This window comes from Delphinus delphis, chromosome 8 (assembly GCF_949987515.2).
Source record: "Delphinus delphis chromosome 8, mDelDel1.2, whole genome shotgun sequence".
Taxonomy (NCBI): Eukaryota; Metazoa; Chordata; class Mammalia; order Artiodactyla; family Delphinidae; genus Delphinus; species Delphinus delphis.
The window spans coordinates 55689266-55709912 of NC_082690.1; the positions used below are offsets into that span (position 1 = coordinate 55689266).

Genomic DNA, 20647 nt, shown 5'->3' on the forward strand with positions numbered 1-20647 from the left:
TTAGAATTCAGTTTGGTTGGAAAAATAGACCCTTAAAATAGGCAATTACTATAATGGTGCTGTGGGAACAGAGGGGAGGGTGAAGAACTCCCCAACCTAGAGATCAGGGAAGACTTCACAGAAGAGATGACCTTTAAGCTGAGACCTGACAAGGATAAATAAAAGGGTTTGTGTGGTGAGGTGGCAAGGGAAGGGAAAGGGAGAGGCAGGATTCACAGGCAAAGGGAGTAACTTGAGACAATAGGAAGAGGTGTGAAAGAGCCCATTACGTTTGGTGAACCATCACTGGTTCAGTGGTGTAGAATGTGTGAAACATAAGTACAGGCATGCCTTGGAGATACTGTGGGTTTAGTTCCAGTTTTATTGTGATGCTCACTACCACAATAAGGTGAGCATCACAATAAAAAGAGTCACATGAATTTTTTTGGTTTCCAAATGCATATAGAACTTATGTTTACACTATACTGTAGTCTATTAAGTGTACATTTATGTTTAAATAAACAATGTACATACCTTAATTAAAAAATATTTTATTGCGGGCTTCCCTGGTGGCGCAGTGGTTGAGAGTCTGCCTGCCGACGCAGGGGACACGGGTTCGTGACCCGGTCGGGGAAGATCCTACATGCCGTGGAGCGGCTGGGCCCGTGAGCCATGGCCACTGAGCCTGCACGTCCGGAGCCTGTGCTCCGCAACGGGAGAGGCCACAACAGTGAGAGGCCCACGTACCGCAAAAAAAAAACCAAAAAACTTTATTGCTAAAATATGCTAACCATCATCTGACAATGCAAGGTTGCCACAAATCGTCAATTTGTAAAAGGTATAATATCTGTGAAGTGCAGTAACTCCAAGCACAGTAAAACGAGGTATGCCTGTAGTGGGAGATAAAGAAGATGTAAGTCTGTAGAGCAGAGTTCTCAAAGTCTTTAAAAAAAAGAGTTTATTTTTTAGAGCAGTTTTAGGTTCACAGCAATATTGAGTGGAAGGTACAAAGATTGCCTATAAACCTCCTGCCCACACATATGTACAACTTACCTCACTACCAATATCCTATACCGGGGTGGTACGTTACAATAGATGAACCTACATCAACACATCATTTTCACCTTAAGTCTGTATTTTACGTTAGAGTTCACTCTTGGTGTTGTACATCTATGAGTTGAACAAGTGTATGTATATAAAGACAAATACCCACCATTATAGTATCATATAGAATAGTTTCACCACCCTAAAATTCCTCTGTGCTCTGGTAATTCACCCCTCCTTCCCTTCAAATCTGTGGCAACCACTGACCCTTAATACTGTCTCCATAGTTTTACCTTTTCCAGGATGTCAGATAGTTGGAAGCATATGGTATATAGTCTTTTCAGACTGGTTTCTTTCACCTAGTAATATGTATTTAAGGTTCCTCATTATCTTTTCATGGCTTGATAGCTCATTTCTTCTTAGTGCTGAATAATATTCCATTTTCTGAATGTATCACAGTTTACTTATCCATTCACCTGTGGAAGGACACCTTGGTTGCTTCCAAGTTTTGGTAATTATGAATAGAGCTGCTGCAAACATCCACGTGAAAGTTTTTGTGTGAACAAGTTATCAGCTCCTTTGGGTAAATAACGGAGCACGAATGCTGGATTGTATGGTAAGAGTATGTTTAATTTTGTGAGAAACTGCCAACGTGTCTTAGTGACTGTACCATTTTGCATTCCCACTACTAATGAATGAAAATTCTTGTTGCCCCATATTCTTGTTAGTATTTGGTGTTGTCAGTTTTGGATTTTGGCCATTCTAATAGGTGTGTAGTGGTTTTTCATTGTTGTTTTAATTGCAGTTCCCTAATGAAATACAATATTGAGTATCTTTTCTATCTATATCTTCTTTGGTGACGTGTCTCTTCAGGTCTTTTGTGTATTTCATTAATTGCGTTTTCTTATTGTTGAGGGTTTTCTTGTGTATGAAATTATAGCTTTTATTTTTAAAATTTTTATTGGGGTATAGTTGACTTACAATGTTTTGTTAGCTTCAGGTGTACAGCAAAGTGAATCTGGTATACATACACATATATCCATTCTTTTTTAGATTCTTTTCTAAAAGCATAGTAATAATATATATTACTATTATATAATGTAATATATGCCATTACAGAGTATTGAGTAGAGTTCCCTGTGCTGTACAGTAGGTCCTTATTAGTTATCTATTTTATATATAGTAGTGTAAGAGAATACAAAGGCCTTGGGGTTGGGAGGCCGAAGACCTCAGTCCTGGCCCCAGATCTGCTTCTAACTTGCTCTGTAACATTGGGCAGGCTACTTAACTTCTTGGAACCTCTGGCTTCTTCTGTCATATGGGCACCAAAATCACTACCCTGCTTGTCACACAGTTGTTTTGAGGCTCCAGTGGACTAGGTCTAGCTAATACCAAGGCCAGAAAGTCTTTTGAGTTGGAAAAGGATTATATTGTTTGCTAGAGCTGCTGCAAAAAATTACCACAAACTAGGGGTCTTAAATAACAGAAATTTATTGTTTCAGTTTTGGAGGCTAGAAGTCCAAGATCAAGGTGTTTGTAGGGTTGGTTCCTTCTGATACCTGTGAGGAAAAATCTGTTCCATTCCTCTCCCCTAGCTTCTGGTGATTTGTTGGGCTTGAAGAAGCATTGCTCTGATCTCTGTCTTTATCTTCATAAGGTGTTCTCCTTGTGTACGTTTGTCTTCAAATATCCCCTTTTTATAAGGACATTGACTGGATTAGGGGGCTGAACCTACTCCAATTTGACCTAATCATATTTTAAATAATTATATCTGCAATGGCTCTGTTTCCAAATAAAGTCACATTCTGAGGTACTGGGAGTTAAGAACATATGAATCTTGGCGGAATACAAGGGTACGACAAGGGCACGACAACTCTTTAAATATTGAAGCTTTTTATGCCAGATCAGCAGAACCTTAGTGAACACCTACTGTATGCAACACCCTCGATGATTACAAATATTCAGACTTAGTGATTCTTTAAGTTTGTAGCCTAGGGAAGCAGCATAGTAGAGTGGTTTAGTGCTCAGGGCCTGGGCCAGACGGCCTGGATTTGGGTCTGACTGCTGCCAGTTACTATCCAGTTGATCTTGGGCAAATAACTTAGTCTCTGTGCTTCAGTTTCTTTATCTGCAGAATAAGGATGACAGTACCTAACTACAGGGTTGTTGTGAGGCTACAGTGAATATTAATAAAGAACTTGAATTAATTCATAAGATACAAGGATATACTTTACAGCACAGGGCATATAGCCAATATTTTATAACAACTTTAAATGGAGTATAATCTATACAAATATTGAATTACAGTGTTGTTCACCTGAAACTAATATAATATTGTAAATCAACTATAATAGAAAAAAGAAGGAACTTGAATCATTGCACATGATAAAATATTAGCTATTCATTTAATTAAAACAATTTCCAAATCTAAAATTCTGTAATGTAGAGAACCTTAAAGTGGTCCATAATCAAGGATCAAGCAAGCAGAAGCAGGTTATATAAGCTCATAGAATGTAGGATGTCTGGGTTGGAAGGCTCTTTAGAGACCATCTACTTGAGTCTTCTCATTTTGCAGATGGGGAAACCAGGGTTCAGAAAAAAGGAAGTGACTTGCTCTGGGTCAACTGACTCATTTGTATCACAGTCCTTGGCCTCTGAAGGAGCTTAGAGCTCAACAAAGAGCTAAATAAGCCTAAAAATGTAGTAATGTCCTTGTTTTTATCTCCTTTTTCCTGTTTCTCTTACAGCAAATAAAAAGAAGGAGAAGGAACGGCCAGAGATTTCTCTTCCTTCAGATTTTGAGCACACGATTCACGTTGGTTTTGATGCTGTCACAGGCGAGTTTACAGTAAGTCCTGGGTCACAGAAAGACCTTTGGTCTTTCAGAGTTCTGGCTATGCACTGTTAGATTTAATCCTTTCCAGACTTCCTGATGCCTCTATCTTTGCCCGAGACCCTCATTACTATCTTCTTACATTCTTGAGAGGGACATGTTCCTCCCCTCCAGAATTGTACTAGAGAAGCCTTTGAATCTCTATTCCTTAAATAGACCTCGGTTAAGTGGCCCCTTGGCATCAGGCTCTGTGCTGGGCACTGATGATCCAGAGACAAATCAGACATGATTCCTGCTGTAAAGGAGGAATAGCCTGGTGAAGGGGCAAATACTGCAAGAAATGACAGATATAGTAAGAGATGTGTTATAAGAGAGACCTGTGTGGAACTCTGAGGGCAGAGAGAGAGAGGAATGACTAAAGCCTTCTTTAGCTGCCATCAGTTATCAGAGTTAGTTCTGAATTTCATTCAGGGTTCCCTGTGATTATGCCTTGCTGACAGCCTTGCATGTCTCTCTTATAGGGGATGCCAGAGCAGTGGGCCCGCTTGCTTCAGACATCAAATATCACCAAATCGGAGCAGAAGAAAAACCCGCAGGCTGTCCTGGATGTATTAGAATTTTATAACTCGAAGAAGACCTCCAACAGCCAGAAGTACATGAGCTTTACAGGTATGGGGATTGTGTCCAGGGCAGTCTAGGAAAGAAGAGGTTTTCATCTTAGTAGATGCCTATTGGTGTGAGGTGGAGGAAGAACGTATCGGAAAGAGTGGAGATGGCACGTTCACTAAGATGGAATTTTGGAATTTGAGAGCCAAGATGATGGGTTTTTGCATCAAACTTGAGTCTTTACTCTGAAACTGCATGTTTTGAAAAAGTACTGTGATATTACGTGTTAAGAACATAGACTTTGTGCTAGAAGATCTAGATTCTGATACTCACTATGTTCTAGTAGTCAGTTCATTTCTTTGAGCTTCAAAATGAGAATAATAATTCCTATCTCAAGAGGTTGTAATGAGGATAAGTGAGCTCATTGATACGAAAGTTCTTTATAGGTTGCAAAATGGCACCATGAAAATGTAGCCATCATTATCATCGTTTTCAATATCAGTAGGTTATGTGATAGCCCAGTTAAGCAGGCAAGCCCAATTTCTTCCTCAAGGAACTGATTTTTATCAGTCCAATCAGTCCAATGAAAAACTGGCCAGTAATAATAAATGTTCTTTAGATGTACTCTCTCTATATGTATAAGGGACTGTGTTTTTCAGAATGTTTTTGATTGCAGAATTGGGATTAGAATCCAGGTCTCCTAACTCCTAGACCAGTACCTTTTCAGTTTACCACTTGCTTCTAGTAACTCTGTTTGGAGCACCTCCTTCCATAGCAGAGAGATTTTTCTTTTCTTAGGCAAGTCATAGGAAGGCCTACATTTCTGGAAACTTGCCTTGTATATAGCATCTTAGAATGTTAGGGCAAGAAGTATCTTTAGTATATACCACTTCCAGTTTCCCCTTGTTTTGCAAACATTAGAGCCCAAAATGCCTTTCTAATGTGGCTAAATTAGTGATCTCTTAGCCACTGGTCTTAACTCTGAGTCCAGTGCTTTTTCTGGTGTTCATGCTGTCTCTTTCAAAGGGCAGTATTGTTGGGGAAGGTGAGAGCCGGGATGAAACTAGCTAATTTTGAAGGATGCTTTCCCCAGCAAGTATCTGGCTTGCAGCAAAGGGCACAGATGGTGAGGATGACAGACTGCAGCTTTGCTCATGCTGCATAGTGGTGCCCAGTAGAGTGTCATACATGTTCCTAGCATGTTTCCTTCCTGATATCTGGCCCCGCTGGGTCTGTATCACTTCTTCCATTGAGGGACTGGGTCATTCCAAGGCAGTATTGGGGTTGAGGGGTGATGGGTAGGAAAGTATTCTAGATTACGGCTTGTGTTTTCAAGAGTTTGTCCTGGAGACTTCAGATTAGAAGCTGGCTTTGAAAGCTTCAGCAGCAAAGTCTTTCGAAGAATCTGTTTTTATGTATATGTGTGTAGATGTGTACAAATACTATTTATGTATATGGAAGCATAGCTATGTGGGTTTGCATATGTTTGGAATTAAAGTCCACTTAAGTATTTATGAGTGAATATGGGTATAGATATACCCATTAAGGTAATTGTGTATATGTTCTTCCATGCATGCATAAATGAATAACATTGAGTGTATATGTATAGAATGTATAGATATGTGTCCATACAGCTACTTCTGTGTGTATAAATTTGTGCAAATATGTGTGTGTGTGTGTGCACATGCACACACACGTGAGGGATTTTTTGTTTTCTGTAAGTTGAAGACCAAGGCAATTCCAAGCAAAACTGTATATTTGGCACTTTTTAAAAAAAATTTTTTTAAATTGCAGTATAGTTGATTTACAATGTTGTGTTAATTACTGCTGTACAGCAAAGTGATTTGGTTATAAATACATTCTTTTTTAAAATATTCTTTTCCATTATGGTTTTTCATAGAATACTGATTATAGTTATCTGTATTATACGCAGGACCTTGTTGTTTATGGCACAGTTATTTTTTTATTTTTTATTTTTTTGCGGTACGCGGGCCTCTCACTGTTGTGGCCTCTCCCGTTGCGGAGCACAGGCTCCGGACGCGCAGGCTCAGCGGCCATGGCTCACGGGCCCAGCCGCTCCAAGGCATGTGGGATCTTCCTGGACCGGGGCACGGACCCGTGTCCCCTGCATCGGCAGGCAGACTCTCAACCACTGCGCCACCAGGGAAGAGCCCCCCGCCCTTTTTTTTTTTGCGGTACGCGGGCCTCTCACTGTTGTGGCCTCTCCCGTTGCGCAGCACAGGCTCCGGACACGCAGGCTCAGTCAGTGGCCATGACACACGGGCCCAGCCGCTCCGCGGCATGTGCGATCCTCCCAGACCGGGGCACGAACCCGCGTCCCCTGCATCGGCAGGCGGACTCTCAACCACTGCGCCACCAGGGAAGCCCTGGCACAGTTATTTTTAATGTCCTATCTCTCATTTTCCTATTTCCTTTCTTCTCATACTATTAATTATGATAACACTACTTCAGTTTGTATATGCTTGCACATAAACCATCTCATTTGATTCTCATGACGGCCTTGGGAGATTGGAAACGCAAGGGCATTATCCCCATTTTGCAGACTCAGGGAAATTAATTATGCTCAGGGAAATTAAGTGACTTATTCACAGAACCTCAACATATCAGTTGAGTGATATACCAGTGTTGGAAGTGTGTTTTCAACTTGGGCCTTTAAATCCTTTGCTGTCTAAAAGCCCAAGCACAATCCTCCGTGCCAATTTTTTGTTAAGTTTCCTATCTTTTCATCACTTTATTTTCTGTACCAACTAGTAGCTAATGTGATAAGCAAAGCCTAGACTAGATTGACAATGCCAGGTTCTGGGTTTTAGCCCTACTTTGCGACTGATTTATGTAACCTTGAACCAGTTTCTTTTCCTCTGAACCCTAGTTTATTTATTTGTAAAATGAAGGGATTGCAAGTACTTTCTGCTCTGTCATTCTGTGCTATGGAATTTGATTTTTATATACAGAAATTGTACATCCCATTTTAAAGGAGCAAACGTACTTATTTTTTATATGGTGGAGATATATTTATTACCAGAATACCCAGTCCTCAAAAATACTAGCAGTACATAAGGTTAGGGGTGGTGCAAGGAAGGAACAGTATTGCACTTGGTATGGAATGTGCTTTTGGACAAGAAAAACAAGTGAATTATGTTTAAGCTATATCCTGAATTGATTTATCCAGAGTACAGCTGGCTATTCAGGGTTTGTTTTAAGAACATATTGTCACAGTTTATGGGTTCATAATTTGTCATAGGACCAAAGAAGCTATACCTGATACTTTCATGTATGATGGAATTGAGATCTTGGACATTCTCCGGGCTTGTTTCTTGGTGAGGAAGATGTAGGATTTGATATAATATTTCTTCTCCTTAATTCCCATTGGTGGTGAACTGGTGAAATCAATTTCTTCTTGGACTTTTAGGAATTAAAGAATAAATCCAAACACAATACTTGGTCTTTAAACTTATTTTCTTGCTAAGATTTCCATTGGGTCTGTTTCATAGTTTATCAAGTCTAAGATATCATTGATTGTAAGGTGCATTGTTATTTTACATGCCCCTAAAGAAAAAGAAGCTGCCAATTAAATCATGAAATACTTTTGATTGTAGGACACATCTCTTTCTGAGATGTTAATGTGAAAAAATACATGTCTCGGAATTAATAAAATATGGTGATTATCTGATTGAAGGAGCTTGGACCTATTCTTAGAAATAAGACCCTGCCTTTAATTATACTTGACATGACTAATGCATCTCTTTTCCTAAGGCTTAGTCTTTCTCTCCTTGTGGGGAATAGACATGGATGTAGAAGGATCCTTTCTAAAAGCTAAAGCCACATGCTGGTCATGATTTGTTATAGATGGCTCAGGGTGATGCCAGCCAGGAGTTCTTTCCCTTTCTCTTAGAATGCAGGAAATTTCCTTGAGCATTGAGGCCTGATGATGTGGATATAGTTCTAACCTAGTATTTAGAATTAGACCAGGATTCAAATCTTGACTCCTAATAACCTTTGTGTTAAGTAATTTGTGGACAAATTACTTCTCTTCTCTGAACATCAGTTTCCAAATCTGTGAAGGTGGACATACTAATAGTACTGAGAGCTGTAGTGAGGATTAGAGGAGGTAATGTGTATAACGTGTTTAAAATGGTGTTGGGCCTGTAGTACCAGTAACACTGTTATTATTCTGAGCTTGGCAAGTGCTTTAGTGAATAGGCTTCCTTAGGTCTCAAGAAAGGATTAACTGTAATTGTTTACTGACTGAGTCCCTTGTCTTTTTCCTTTTGCAGATAAATCAGCTGAGGATTATAATTCTTCTAACACTTTGGTAAGCCTTTATTTCCTCTATTCTGATGTGGGCAGGTATGATTTTTTAGGGATCAAGTCAAGTGTGGTAGATGCAGAGCCTGGGCTGGGGGGTACTCATCTTGGTCACTTTCCCACCCTGGGCCTCAGAATAAAGGACTTGGACTGAATAAACAATAAGCATCCCTTCCAGCTTTAATTTATGAATGCTCTAGAAATCCTAACCCTGGAACCAGAAGAACTGGCTGCTAGGCTCAATTTTCAGTTTTCACTTTGACCCTTAGGAAAGCCAGTTTGCCTTTCTGAGCTTCAGTTTTTTCATCAATAAATGAGAATGATACACTTTACTTAGAGATGTCTTCAAATAGCTGCATTTAGAGGAGAATTCTTTCTTTTGGGTTGGTTGGGTCTACAAAACCAGGATTAGGGCAAATTGTTGAAGGGAGCAGATCCTATTAATTTAAGGTCATTCATTCTGTCCTCTGAAGTTGTAGTGAATGCCCTATCACTTGAAGGAATGTGATAGGAGTCATTGGTGACCTCAAAGATCCCTCTGCCCTTCATAACCTACAAATTCTGTTTTCCAAGGCAGATTATAAGATGAGATGCTGATGTATCCGAAAGGGTCTTAATGGCTATTAAGCTGTGACTTATATACTAGAATACTGCTATTCTTTATATCCAGTGTTGTCTCTTGTGCAAAGTTGGTTATTTCATGTTGATTTACTAAACATTTGCAAAGCCCCTATTCTATGCCAGGTCCTGTGTGGAGAAGTGGCAATATAGGGATGAATCAGACATTATCCCAACTCCTAAGAATCTCCCAATCCTGTAAGTGACATGAAGGCACAAACAGTTACAGTGCAGCATGCTAAAACTTCATGAGGCCAGGAGCTATGTTTGACTTGTCAGTTACTGGATCCCTGGCATCTGGCAAGTAACAATTTACTGAATAAAAGATTGGATGTATAAAGAAAGCTTCTTGATGGTGCAGACTGAGCTGAATTAGTTGTCTTGGGGAAGAATTATGAAGAGACAAGCGTATTCCCGACAGAGAATAATTAGCATGTGCCAAGACAAGGAGGTTTGTGAGGTAGGCTTGTACAGAGAACTGCAAGTGGTTTGTCATGATTGGAATGTGAAGTGTGAAGAGACTAGAGGTGGCTGGTGGGGAGGGGAGGGGAGGGGAGGCAGGTCAGATCATGTAGGAATTTTAACTTTATCTTAAAGGTAATGAGAAGCTATTGAAGAATTTTAAGTGGGGATGTCATACATTCTAACACAATACTGAGTCACCATCCAAATACTTTGAACCATGCTTCCAGCAATGGGGATTGGTTTATTCTGAGTCATTTATACTGTAATCGATGATAAAGAATGTTCATATGTCCATTACCTTGTCGCATCCTGAGTCCTTTCTTATTCACTACCTCTTTTAATCTTCGTAGGAGTTTAATGAGGTGGGTTATTATCCTTGTATAATCGATGATAAAACTGAAATTGAGAATGGTTAATGGCAGTAGGTATCTGATTCCCAGTCTGCATCGCTTTCCCCTGATTCATTCTTTCATCAAATGGAATAGATACAATTAAAAGGTGGGGAAGAATTTGCTAATGTTAAGATCCTTGGGAGTTTCTCCCCATTATTGAACTGCAAATTATTGAAGAAGGGACCTTAACCAAAGCTGAGCTGTGCCTTGTGGCACAAATGTCTTTATGCCTTTATAGGAGGAGTAACAGCTATTATTTATCGTGTAGCTAATATGTGCCAGGCAGTGTGCTAGTAACTTTATGTATGTTAGCATAATTAGTCCTCACAATTACTTAGTGAAGAGATTAGCATCCCCACTTCACAGGTAGGAAAACAGACTTTCCTGAAGGCTCATAATTGCTATTGTGGCACAACCAGATTAGAACTAGGGTCGTCTGAGTCCCTGTCGTGGATTTTTTTCACTGTGGCAGGGAACTGAGAAGGACCATGTCAGAGAGGTCTTATAAAGGAGACTGCAGTAAAGCCTTAGCTCTGTTGTTCCTTAGTGAGGAGGAGGGGCCCTGGGGCTCATGCCATATGGCAGAGAGGATGACACCTGCTTGGTAAAATCCTGTACTGGTTTACCAGGTTGTAAAGGACATTTTTCTCCGCAACTGAGAATTTTCCCTGTGGCTCAGTCCTCTTTATTTTCTTACTAGTTTCACATGGGGGATATGGTTTGTACTGTGGTAGTATTGCATTGTTTTCCATATTGGTTTCACACAGATCTTTCCAATTGATTTGGGAAATAATTGGATGAGATTATAACATCCATGACACAAGTTAAGAAATTGGGACTCAGAGAGATTATGTGACTTGCTCCCTATCCTTGAATGAATTAGTAGTAGAAACCAATACAAAATTCAGTTCTCCTCAGCATTCATTTATACATTCATACCATAAATATTTACTTAGCACTTTCTTTGTGCCCAGGTGTTAGTGATACACAGATAAATTTTACACTTAGTCCTTGAGAAAAAATTAACAACAGAATAAAAGGATAAGGGCTGCAAGAGGGGTACATGAATAATGTACCATGGGGGTCATATTTGATGGAGTGATTTATTCTGCTTGGTAGTACAGAACAGTTTGCACAAGGTTCTTGGGCCCTACGATTTGTTCATTTAATAAACATAACCTTTAAGGTTTCTTCTAGCTCGAAAATTCTTTTATTTGTGGCTCATTGGTCTGAGATATATCTCCCAGATTACATAGCACTTAAGTGCCTGAATTCTCATTTATAAAATGATCACCTATTATGTGATAGGCTCTTTGAGTGCCTAAGATCAAGGGCAGGTAAGGTCATTGCTCTTGATCTTACAGTTTAGTGAGGAATCAGAACACGTAAACAAGGATTGATAATACAGTTTCAGGTAAACATAGGCAATGATACTAGCCAGAGAAAAGGGCAATCAATGCTTTCTTGTGTGAGGTAGCATGAACAAATGCCAAGTTGTTAAGGATCCATCGTGTCAGGCAAAAGAACTTGGACTGTGTGCTGGAGCTAAGAAAGTATTTTATTTAATTTTTATTTTTTTAATATCTTTATTGGAGTATAATTGCTTTACTATGGTGTGTTAGTTTCTGCTTTATAAGTGAATCAGCTATACATATACATATATCCCCATATCTCCTCCCTCTTGCGTCTCACTCCCACCCTCCCTATCCCACCCCTCTAGGTGGTCACAAAGCACTGAGCTGATCTCCCTGTGCTATGTGGCTGCTTCCCACTAGCTATCTATTTTACATTTGGTAGTATATATAAGTCCATGCCACTCTCTCACTTCATCCCAGCTTACCCTTCCCCCTCCCCGTGTCCTCAAATCCATTCTCTATGTCTGCGACTTTATTCCTGGCCTGCCCCTAGGTTCTTCAGAACCATATTTTTTTCTTTTAGACTCCATATATATGTGTTAGCGTACGGTATTTGTTTTTCTCTTTCTGACTTACTTCACTCTATATGACAGACTCTAGGTCCGTTCACCTCACTACAGATAACTCAATTTCGTTTCTTTTTATGGCTTAGTAATATTCCATTGTATATATGTACCACATCTTCTTTATCCATTCATCTGTCGATGGACACTTAGGTTGCTTCCATGTCCTGGCTATTGTAAATAGAGCTGCAGTGAACATTGTGGTACATGACTCTTTTTGAATTATGGTTTTCTCAGGGTATGTGCTCAGTAGTGGGATTGCTGGGTCGTATGGTAGTTATATTTTTAGTGTGTGTTTTCTTTTTTTTTGTGGTACGTGGGCCTCTCACCATTGCGGCCTCTCCCATTGTGGAGCACAGGCTCTGGACGTGCAGGCTCCAGACGCGCAGGCCCAACGGCCATGGCTCACGGGCCCAGCTGCTCCGCGGCATGTGGGATCTTCCCAGAACGGAGCATGAACCCGTGTCCCCTGCATCGGCAGGTGGACTCTCAACCACTGTGCCACCAGGGAAGCACCTATTTTTAGTGTTTTAAGGAACCTCCATACTGTTCTCCATACTGGCTATATCAATTTACATTCCCACCAACAGTGCAGGAGGGTTCCCTTTTCTCCATACCCTCTCCAGCATTTATTGTTTGTAGATTTTTTGATGATTGCCGTTCTGATTGGTGTGAGGTGATACCTCACTGTAGTTCTGATTTGCATTTCTCTAATGATTAGTGATGTTGAGCATCCTTTCATGTGTTTGTTGGCAATCTGTATATCTTCTTTGGAGAAATGTCTATTTAGGTCTTTTGCCCATTTTGGGATTGGGTTGTTTGTTTTTTTGATATTGAGCTGCATGAGCTGCTTGTAAATTTTGGATTTTAATCCTTTGTTAGTTGCTTCATTTGCAAATATTTTCTCCCTTTCTGAGGATTGTCTTTTGGTCTTGTTTATGGTTTCCTTTGCTGTGCAAAAGCTTTGAAGTTTCATTAGGTCCCATTTGTTTATTTTTGTTTTTATTTCCATTTGCCTAGGAGGTGGGTCAAAAAGGATCTTGCTGTGATTTATGTCATAGAGTGTTCTGCCTGTTTTCCTCTCAGAGTTTTATAGTGCCTGGCCTTACATTTAGGTCTTTAATCCATTTTGAGCTTATTTTTGTGTATGGTGTTAAGGAATGTTCTAATTTCATTCTTTTACATGTAGTTGTCCAGTTTTCCCAGCACCACTTACTGAAGAGGCTATCTTTTCTCCATTGTATATTCTTGTCTTCTTTATTGAAAATAAGGTGACATATGTGCATGGGTTTATCTCTGGGCTTTCTATCCTGTTCCATTGATCTATATTTCTGATTTTATGCCAGTACCATACTGTCTCGTTTACTGTAGCTTTTAGTATAGTCTGAAGTCAGGGAGCCTGATTCCTCCAGCTTCGTTTTTCGTTCTCAAGATAGCTTTGGCTATTCGGGGTCTTTTGTGTTTCCATACAAATTATGCAATTTTTTGTTCTAGTTCTGTGAAAAATGCCATTGGTACTTTGATAGGTATTGCATTGAATCTGTAGATTGCTTTAGGTAGTATAGTCATTTTCACGATGTTGAATCTTCCAATCTAAAAACATGGTATATCTCTCCATCTGTTTGTATCATCTTTAATTTTTTTCTTCAGTGTCTTATAGTTTTCTGCATACAGGTCTTTTGTCACCTTAGGTAGGTTTATTCCTAGGCATTTTATTCTTTTGTTGAAGTGGTAAATGGGAGTGTTTCCTTAATTTCTCTTTCAGATTTTTCATCATTAGTGTATAGGAATGCAAGAGATTTCTGTGCATCAATTTTGTATCCTGCTACTTTACCAAATTCATTGATTAGCCCTAGTAGTTTTCTGGTAGCATCTTTAGGATCTCTGTGTATAGTATCATGTCATCTGCAAACAGTGACAGCTTTACTTCTTTTCTGATTTGGGTTCCTTTTATTTCTTTTTCTTCTCTGATTGCTGTGGCTAAAATTTTCAAAACTATATTGAATAATAGTGGTGAGAGTGGACAACCTTGTCTTGTTCTTGATCTTAGTGGAAATGGTTTTAGTTTTTCACCATTGAGAACGATGTTGACTGTGGGTTTGTCATATATGGGCTTTATTATGTTGAGGTAAGTTCTCTCTATGCCTACTTTTGGATGATTTTTATCATAAATGAGTGTTGAATTTTGTCAAAAGCTTTTTCTGCATCTATTGAAATGATCATATGGTTTTTATCCTTCAATTTGTTAATGTGGTGTATCACATTGATTTGCGTATATTGAAGAATCCTTGCATTCCTGGGATAAACGCCACTTGATCATGGTGTATGATCCTTTTAATGTGCTGTTAGATTCTGTTTGCTAGTATTTTGTTGAGGATTTTTGAATCTATGTTCATCAGTGATATTGGCCTGTAGTTTTCTTTCTTTGTGACATCTTTGTCTGGTTTTGGTATCAGGGTGATGGTGGTCTCTTAGAAGGAGTTTGGGAGTGTTCCTCCCTCTGCTATATTTTGGAAGAGTTTGAGAAGGATAGGTGTTAGCTCTTCTCTAAATTTTTGATAGAATTCACCTGTGAAGCCATCTGGTCCTGGGCTTTTGTTTGTTGGAAGATTTTTAATCAGAGTCTCAGTTTCAGTGCTTGTGATTGGTCTGTTTATGTTTTCTCTTTCTTCCTGGTTCAGTCTCGGAAAGTTGTGCTTTTCTAACAATTTGTCCATTTCTTCCAGATTGTCCATTTTTTTGGCATATATTTGCTTGTAGTAATCTCTCATGATCCTTTGTATTTCTGCAGTGTCAGTTGTTACTTTTCCTTTTTCATTTCTAATTCTATTGATTTAAGTATTCTCCCTTTTTTCTTGCTGAGTCTGGCTAATGGATTATCAATTTCGTTTATCTTCTCAAAGAACCAGCTTTTAGTGTTATTGATCTTTGTTATTGTTCCTTCATTCTGTTTCATTTATTTCTGATCTGATCTTTATGATTTTTTTTCTTTCTACTGACACTGGGGGTTTTTTGTTCTTCTTTCTCAAACTGCTTTAGGTGTAAGGTTAGGTTGTTTATTTGAGATGTTTCTTCTTTCTTGAGGTAGGCTTGTATTGCTATCAAGTTCCCTCTTAGAACTGCTTTTGCTGCATTCCATAGGTTTTGGGTCATTGTGTTTTCATTGTCATTTATTTCTAGTTATTTTTTGAATTCCTCTATGGTTTCTTCAGTGACCTCTTGGTTATTTAGTAGTGTATTGTCTAGCCTCCATGTGTTTGTATTTTTTACAGATTTTTTCCTGTAATTGATATCTAGTCTCATAGCATTGTGGTCGGAAAAGATACTTGATATGATTTCAGTCTTCTTAAATTTACCAAGGCTTGATATGTGACCCAAGATATGATCTATCCTGGATATGTTCCATGAGCACTTGTGAAGAAAGTGTATTCTGTTGTTTTTGGATGGAATGTCCTATAAATATCAATTAAGTCCATCTTGTGTAATGTGTCTTTTGTGTGTGTGTGTGTGATACGTGGGCCTCTCACTGCCGTGGCCTCTCCCATTGCTGAGCACAGGCTCTGGACGCGCAGGCCCAGCAGCCATGGCTCACGGGCCTGCTGCTCCGCGGCATGTGGGATCTTCCCTGACCGGGGCACGAACCCGTGACCCCTGCATCGGCAGGTGGACTCTCAACCACTGTGCCACCAGGGAAGCCCTAATGTGTCATTTAAAGCTTGTGTTTCCTTGTTTATTTTCGTTTTGGATGATCTGTCATTGGTGAAAGTGGGGTGTTAAGGTCCCCTACTATTATTGTGTTACTGTCAATTTCCCCTTTTATGGCTGTTAGCATTTGCCTTATATAAAATGAGGTGCTCCTATATTGGTTACATAAATATTTACAATTATTATATCTTCTTCTTGTGTTGATCCCTTCACCATTATGTAGTGTCCTTCCTTGTCTTTTGTAATAGTCTTTATTTCAAAGTCTATTTTGTCTGATATGAGAATTGCTACTCCAGCTTTCTCTTGATTTCCATTTGCATGGAATATCTTTTTCTATCCCCTCACTTGCAGTCTGTATGTGTCCCTAGGTCTGAAGTGGGTCTCTTGTAGACAGCATATATATGGGTCTTGTTTTTGTATCCATTCAGCCGGTCTTTGTCTTTTGGTTGGAGCGTTTAATCTGTTTACCCCTATGTATGTTCTTTTACCATTTTCTTAATTGTTTGGGGTTTGTTATTGTAGGTCTTTTCCTTTTCTTGTGTTTCCTGCCTAGAGAAGTTCATTTAGCATTTGTTGTAAAGCTGGTTTGGTGGTACTGAATTCTCTTAGCTTTTGGTTTTCTGTAAAGGTTTTAATTTCTCCATCGAATCTGAATGAGATCCTTGCTGGGTAGAATAATCTTGGTTGTAGGTTTTTCCCTTTCATCACTTTAAATATGTCCTGCTACTCTTTTCTGGCTTGCAGATCAAGCCAGATCAAGCCAGTTTCTGCTGAAAGATCAGCTGTTAACGTTATGGACATTCCCTTGTATGTTATTTGTTGTTTTTCCCTTGCTGCTTTTACTATTTTCTCTTTGTATTTAATTTTTGGTAGTTTGATTAATATGTGTCTTGGCCTGTTTCTCCTTGCATTTATCTTGTATGGGACTCTCTGTGTATCCTGGGCTTGACTATTTCCTTTCCCATATTAGGGAAGTTTTCAACTATAATCTCTTGAAAGATTTTCTCAGACCCTTTCTCTTTTTCTTATTCATCTGGGACCTCTATAATTTGAATGTTGGTGCGATAAATGTTGTCCTAGAGGTCTCTGAGACTATCTTCAATTCTTTTCATTCTTTTTTCTGTATTCTGCTCTGTGGTTGTTATTTTCACTATTTTATCTTGCAGGTCACTTATCCGTTCTTCTGCCTCAGTTATTGTGCTATTGATTCCTTCTAGAAAAATTTTAATTTCATTTATTTTGTTGTTCATCATTGTTTGTTTGCTCTTTAGTTCTTCTAGTCCTTTCTTGTATTTTCTCCATTCTATTTCCAAGATTTTGGATCATCTTTACTATCATTACTCTGAATGTTTTTTCAGGTAGACTGCCTATTTCCTCTTCATTTGTTTGTTCTGGTGGGTTTTTACCTTGCTCCTTCATCTGCTGTGTGTTTCTCTGTCTTCTCATTTTGCTTAACTTACTGTGTTTGGGGTCTCCTTTTCACAGGCTGCAGGTTCGTAGTTCCCGTTGTTTTTGGTGTCTACCCCCAGTGGGTAAGGTTGGTCAGTGGGTTGTGTAGGCTTCCTGCTGGAGGGAACTGGTGCCTGTGTTCTGGTGGCTGAGGCTGGATCTTCTCTTTCTGATGGGCAGGACCCCATCCAGTGGTGTGTTTTGGTGTGTCTGTGACCTTATTATGATTTTAGGCAGCCTCTCTGCTAATGGGTAAGGTTGTGTTCCTGTCTTGCTAGTTGCTTGGCATAGGGTGTCCAGCACTGTAGCTTGCTGGTCATTGAGTGGAGCTGGGTCTCAGCATTGAGATGGAGATCTCTGGCAGAGCTTTTGCTGTTTGATATTATATGGAGCTAGGAGGTCTCTGGTAGACCAATGTCCTGAACTCAGCTCTCCCACCTCAGAGCCATAGGCCTGACACCCGGTGTGAGCATCAAGACCCTGTCAGGCACACGGGAAAAAGAGAAAAATGAAAAAAATGTATATATCGTTGCTCCCAAAGTTCACTGCCTCAATTTTGGGATGATTTTTTGTCTATTCAGGTATTCCACAGATGCAGGGTACATCAAACTGATTGTGGAGATTTAATCCGCTGCTCCTGAGGCTGCTGAGAGAAATTTCCCTTTCTCTTCTTTGTTCTCACAGTTCCTGGGGTTCAGCTTTGGATTCGGCCCCGCCTCTGCATGTAGGTCACCTGAGGAATTTTGTTCTTCGCTCAGACAGGACGGGGTTAAAGGAACAGCTGATTAGGGGTCTCTGGCTCACTCAGGCCGGGGGGAGCAAGTGGTACGGAATGTGGGGCGAGCCTGCGGCGTCACAGGCCAGCATGACGTTGCCACAGCCTGAGGCATATCGTGTTTTCTCCTGGGGAAATTGTCCCTGGATCACGGGACCCTGGCAGTGATGGGCTGCAGAGGCTCCCTGGAGGGGAGGTGTGGGTAGTGACCTATGCTTGCACACAGGCTTGTTGGTGGCTGCAGCAGCAGCCTTAGTGTTTCATGCCCATCTCTGGTGTCCGTTTGATAGCCGTGGCTTGCACCTGTCTCTGGAGCTGGTTTAGGCCGGTGCTCTGAATCCCCTCTCCTCGAGCACCCCGAAGCAATGGTCTCTTGCCTCTTTGGCAGCTCCAGACTTTTTCCTGGAGTCCCTCCTGGCTAGCTGTGGTGCACTAGCCCCCTTCAGGCTGTGTTCACACAGCCCACCCCAGTCCTCTCCCTGGGATCTGACCTCCGAAGTCCGAGCCTCAGCTCCCAGCCCCCACCCATCCCAGCAGGTGAGCGGACTGGTCAGCACCGATCCTCTGTGCGGGAATCTCTCCACTTTGCCCTTTGCACCCCTGTTGCTGCGCCCTCCTCCGTGGCTCTGAAGCTTCCCACCCCCACCCCCGTCTCCGCCAGTGAAGGGGCTTCCTAATGTGTGGAAACTTTTCCTCCTTCACAGCTCCCTCCCAGAGGTGCAGGTCCCATCCCTATTCTTTTGTCTCTCTTTTTTCCTTTTTCTATTGCCCTACCCAGGTACTTGGGGCATTTCCTGCCTTTTGGGAAGTCTGAGGTCTTCTGCTAGCATTCAGTAGGTGTTCTGTAGGAGTTGTTCCACATGCAGATGTATTTCTAATGTATTTGTGGGGAGGAAGGTGATCTCCACTTCTTACTCCTCCGCCATCTTGAAGGTCTCCTAAGGAAATAGTTTAAATCGGAAGTATTTTAAGTGAGATAGTTAGATGTGCATTTTAGTCTAAACTACCATCTTAGAAAGATTCCTCTGGAAATTGGGTCAGTGTAGTGGGGTGAATTCATATGTTTATGTCTCCTGCTATACTAAATTTCTTAATTTCAGAAAAGATACATAAAAAATGAATTCAAAACAGTGCTCCAAAACAAAAACAGGATGTTAATAAACCATTGTCAGGAATTCATGGAAGGTAGAAAGCAGATAAGATCAGATTGATTGGAGCAGAGGAAAGCACAGCTGCTGTATGTATGTGGAAGACAAATTTCCTAGGAAGATAAGAGTAGCTCAAGAGAAAATGGTCTGAGAGAATATATATAAAAAGCAGGAAGGAGGGCTTCCCTGGTGGCGTAGAGGTTGAGAGTCTGCCTGCTGGTGCAGGGGACGCAGGTTCATGCCCCGGTCCGGGAGGATCCCGCGTGCCGCAGAGCGGCTGGGCCTGTGCGTCTGGAGCCTGTGCTCCGCAACGGGAGAGGCCACAACAGTGAGAGGCCCGCGTACTGCATAAAAAACCAAAACAAAACAGGAAGGAGTCTTGGGTCATCTTCAAGAGTAAATTAAATTCTGTAAGTGAAACAGCAGGGGCAGTGTCCATGTTACAGTGAGCAAAAGGTACCAGAAGGTTGATCCTAAGCTTAAACCAGATACTTGTCTGAAGAAGGTAAACTGCCTACTTGAGGAAAATGCCTAGTGTGGTACAGGGAGAGAAGAGAGAGAAGCAGAGCAGAACTGGAGTTAACTACAGATCTCTACAACAGGCATAAAGTAGAGGAAAAAGGAGAAGTAGCTCTGCAGTGGAAGAAAATACATTCAATTGCTGCATCCCAAGGATAAATTCCTGATGCTTTTGATAACTGGGAAGAGAGGTATACATACTCTTCCATGGCAGCTCACCCTGAAGTGATGCTTGCCAGTTACCACATCTGTATAACTCACGTACAGACTGCATCAGACCTCCCATTCAGAGGAAGGTACAGCAGAGAAATAGACTTACACAACTACAGAGGAAACTCATGCTAGTCGAATACACTAGTTAATATGGTTTTTCACTGATAAATATGAGGGGAGAACCAAGGATCTCTAGACATTTGAGAGAAACAAAGCGTTAAAGAGAAGGACCAAGAAAAAGAAATAAAACTGACCCCAGAGGAAATTGATAATTCAGGAAAGAAAGTTTTAAAAAATCTAATATATTGAGAGGTTCTATAGATGTTGCATCCACAAAAACACTGCAGGTAGATCAATCAGAAGATAAAAAAAGAATTCTTAGAAATTAAAAATATAGTTGAAGAAACAAATTCCCAAGGATTAAAAAATGCATGTAAGAGTGGATTATTGATATAAAATATAAAAACACATGGAAAATATGAGAATAAGGGACACAGAAGATTATTCAAGGAGATTCAGGAAGAATTAGAGGATTAGAAGATTAAGATTATTGTTTTTTAAGATTATTGTCTTTGAAATTTCTGTATTGGAGTTTCT

General features: G+C 40.3%; 1 protein-coding gene across 3 annotated transcripts in view; it reads left to right on the plus strand.

Moving 5' to 3' along the window:
- PAK1 (p21 (RAC1) activated kinase 1) overlaps positions 1-20647 on the plus strand; it is a 158294-nt gene that overhangs the window by 101536 nt on the left and 36111 nt on the right. For all 3 annotated transcript variants that reach the window (XM_060018220.1, XM_060018221.1, XM_060018219.1), the window contains exons 3-5: positions 3771-3871; positions 4378-4525; positions 8758-8795. In XM_060018220.1, the coding sequence (XP_059874203.1) occupies positions 3771-3871; positions 4378-4525; positions 8758-8795 (287 nt within the window). The remainder of the gene's footprint in view (positions 1-3770; positions 3872-4377; positions 4526-8757; positions 8796-20647) is intronic.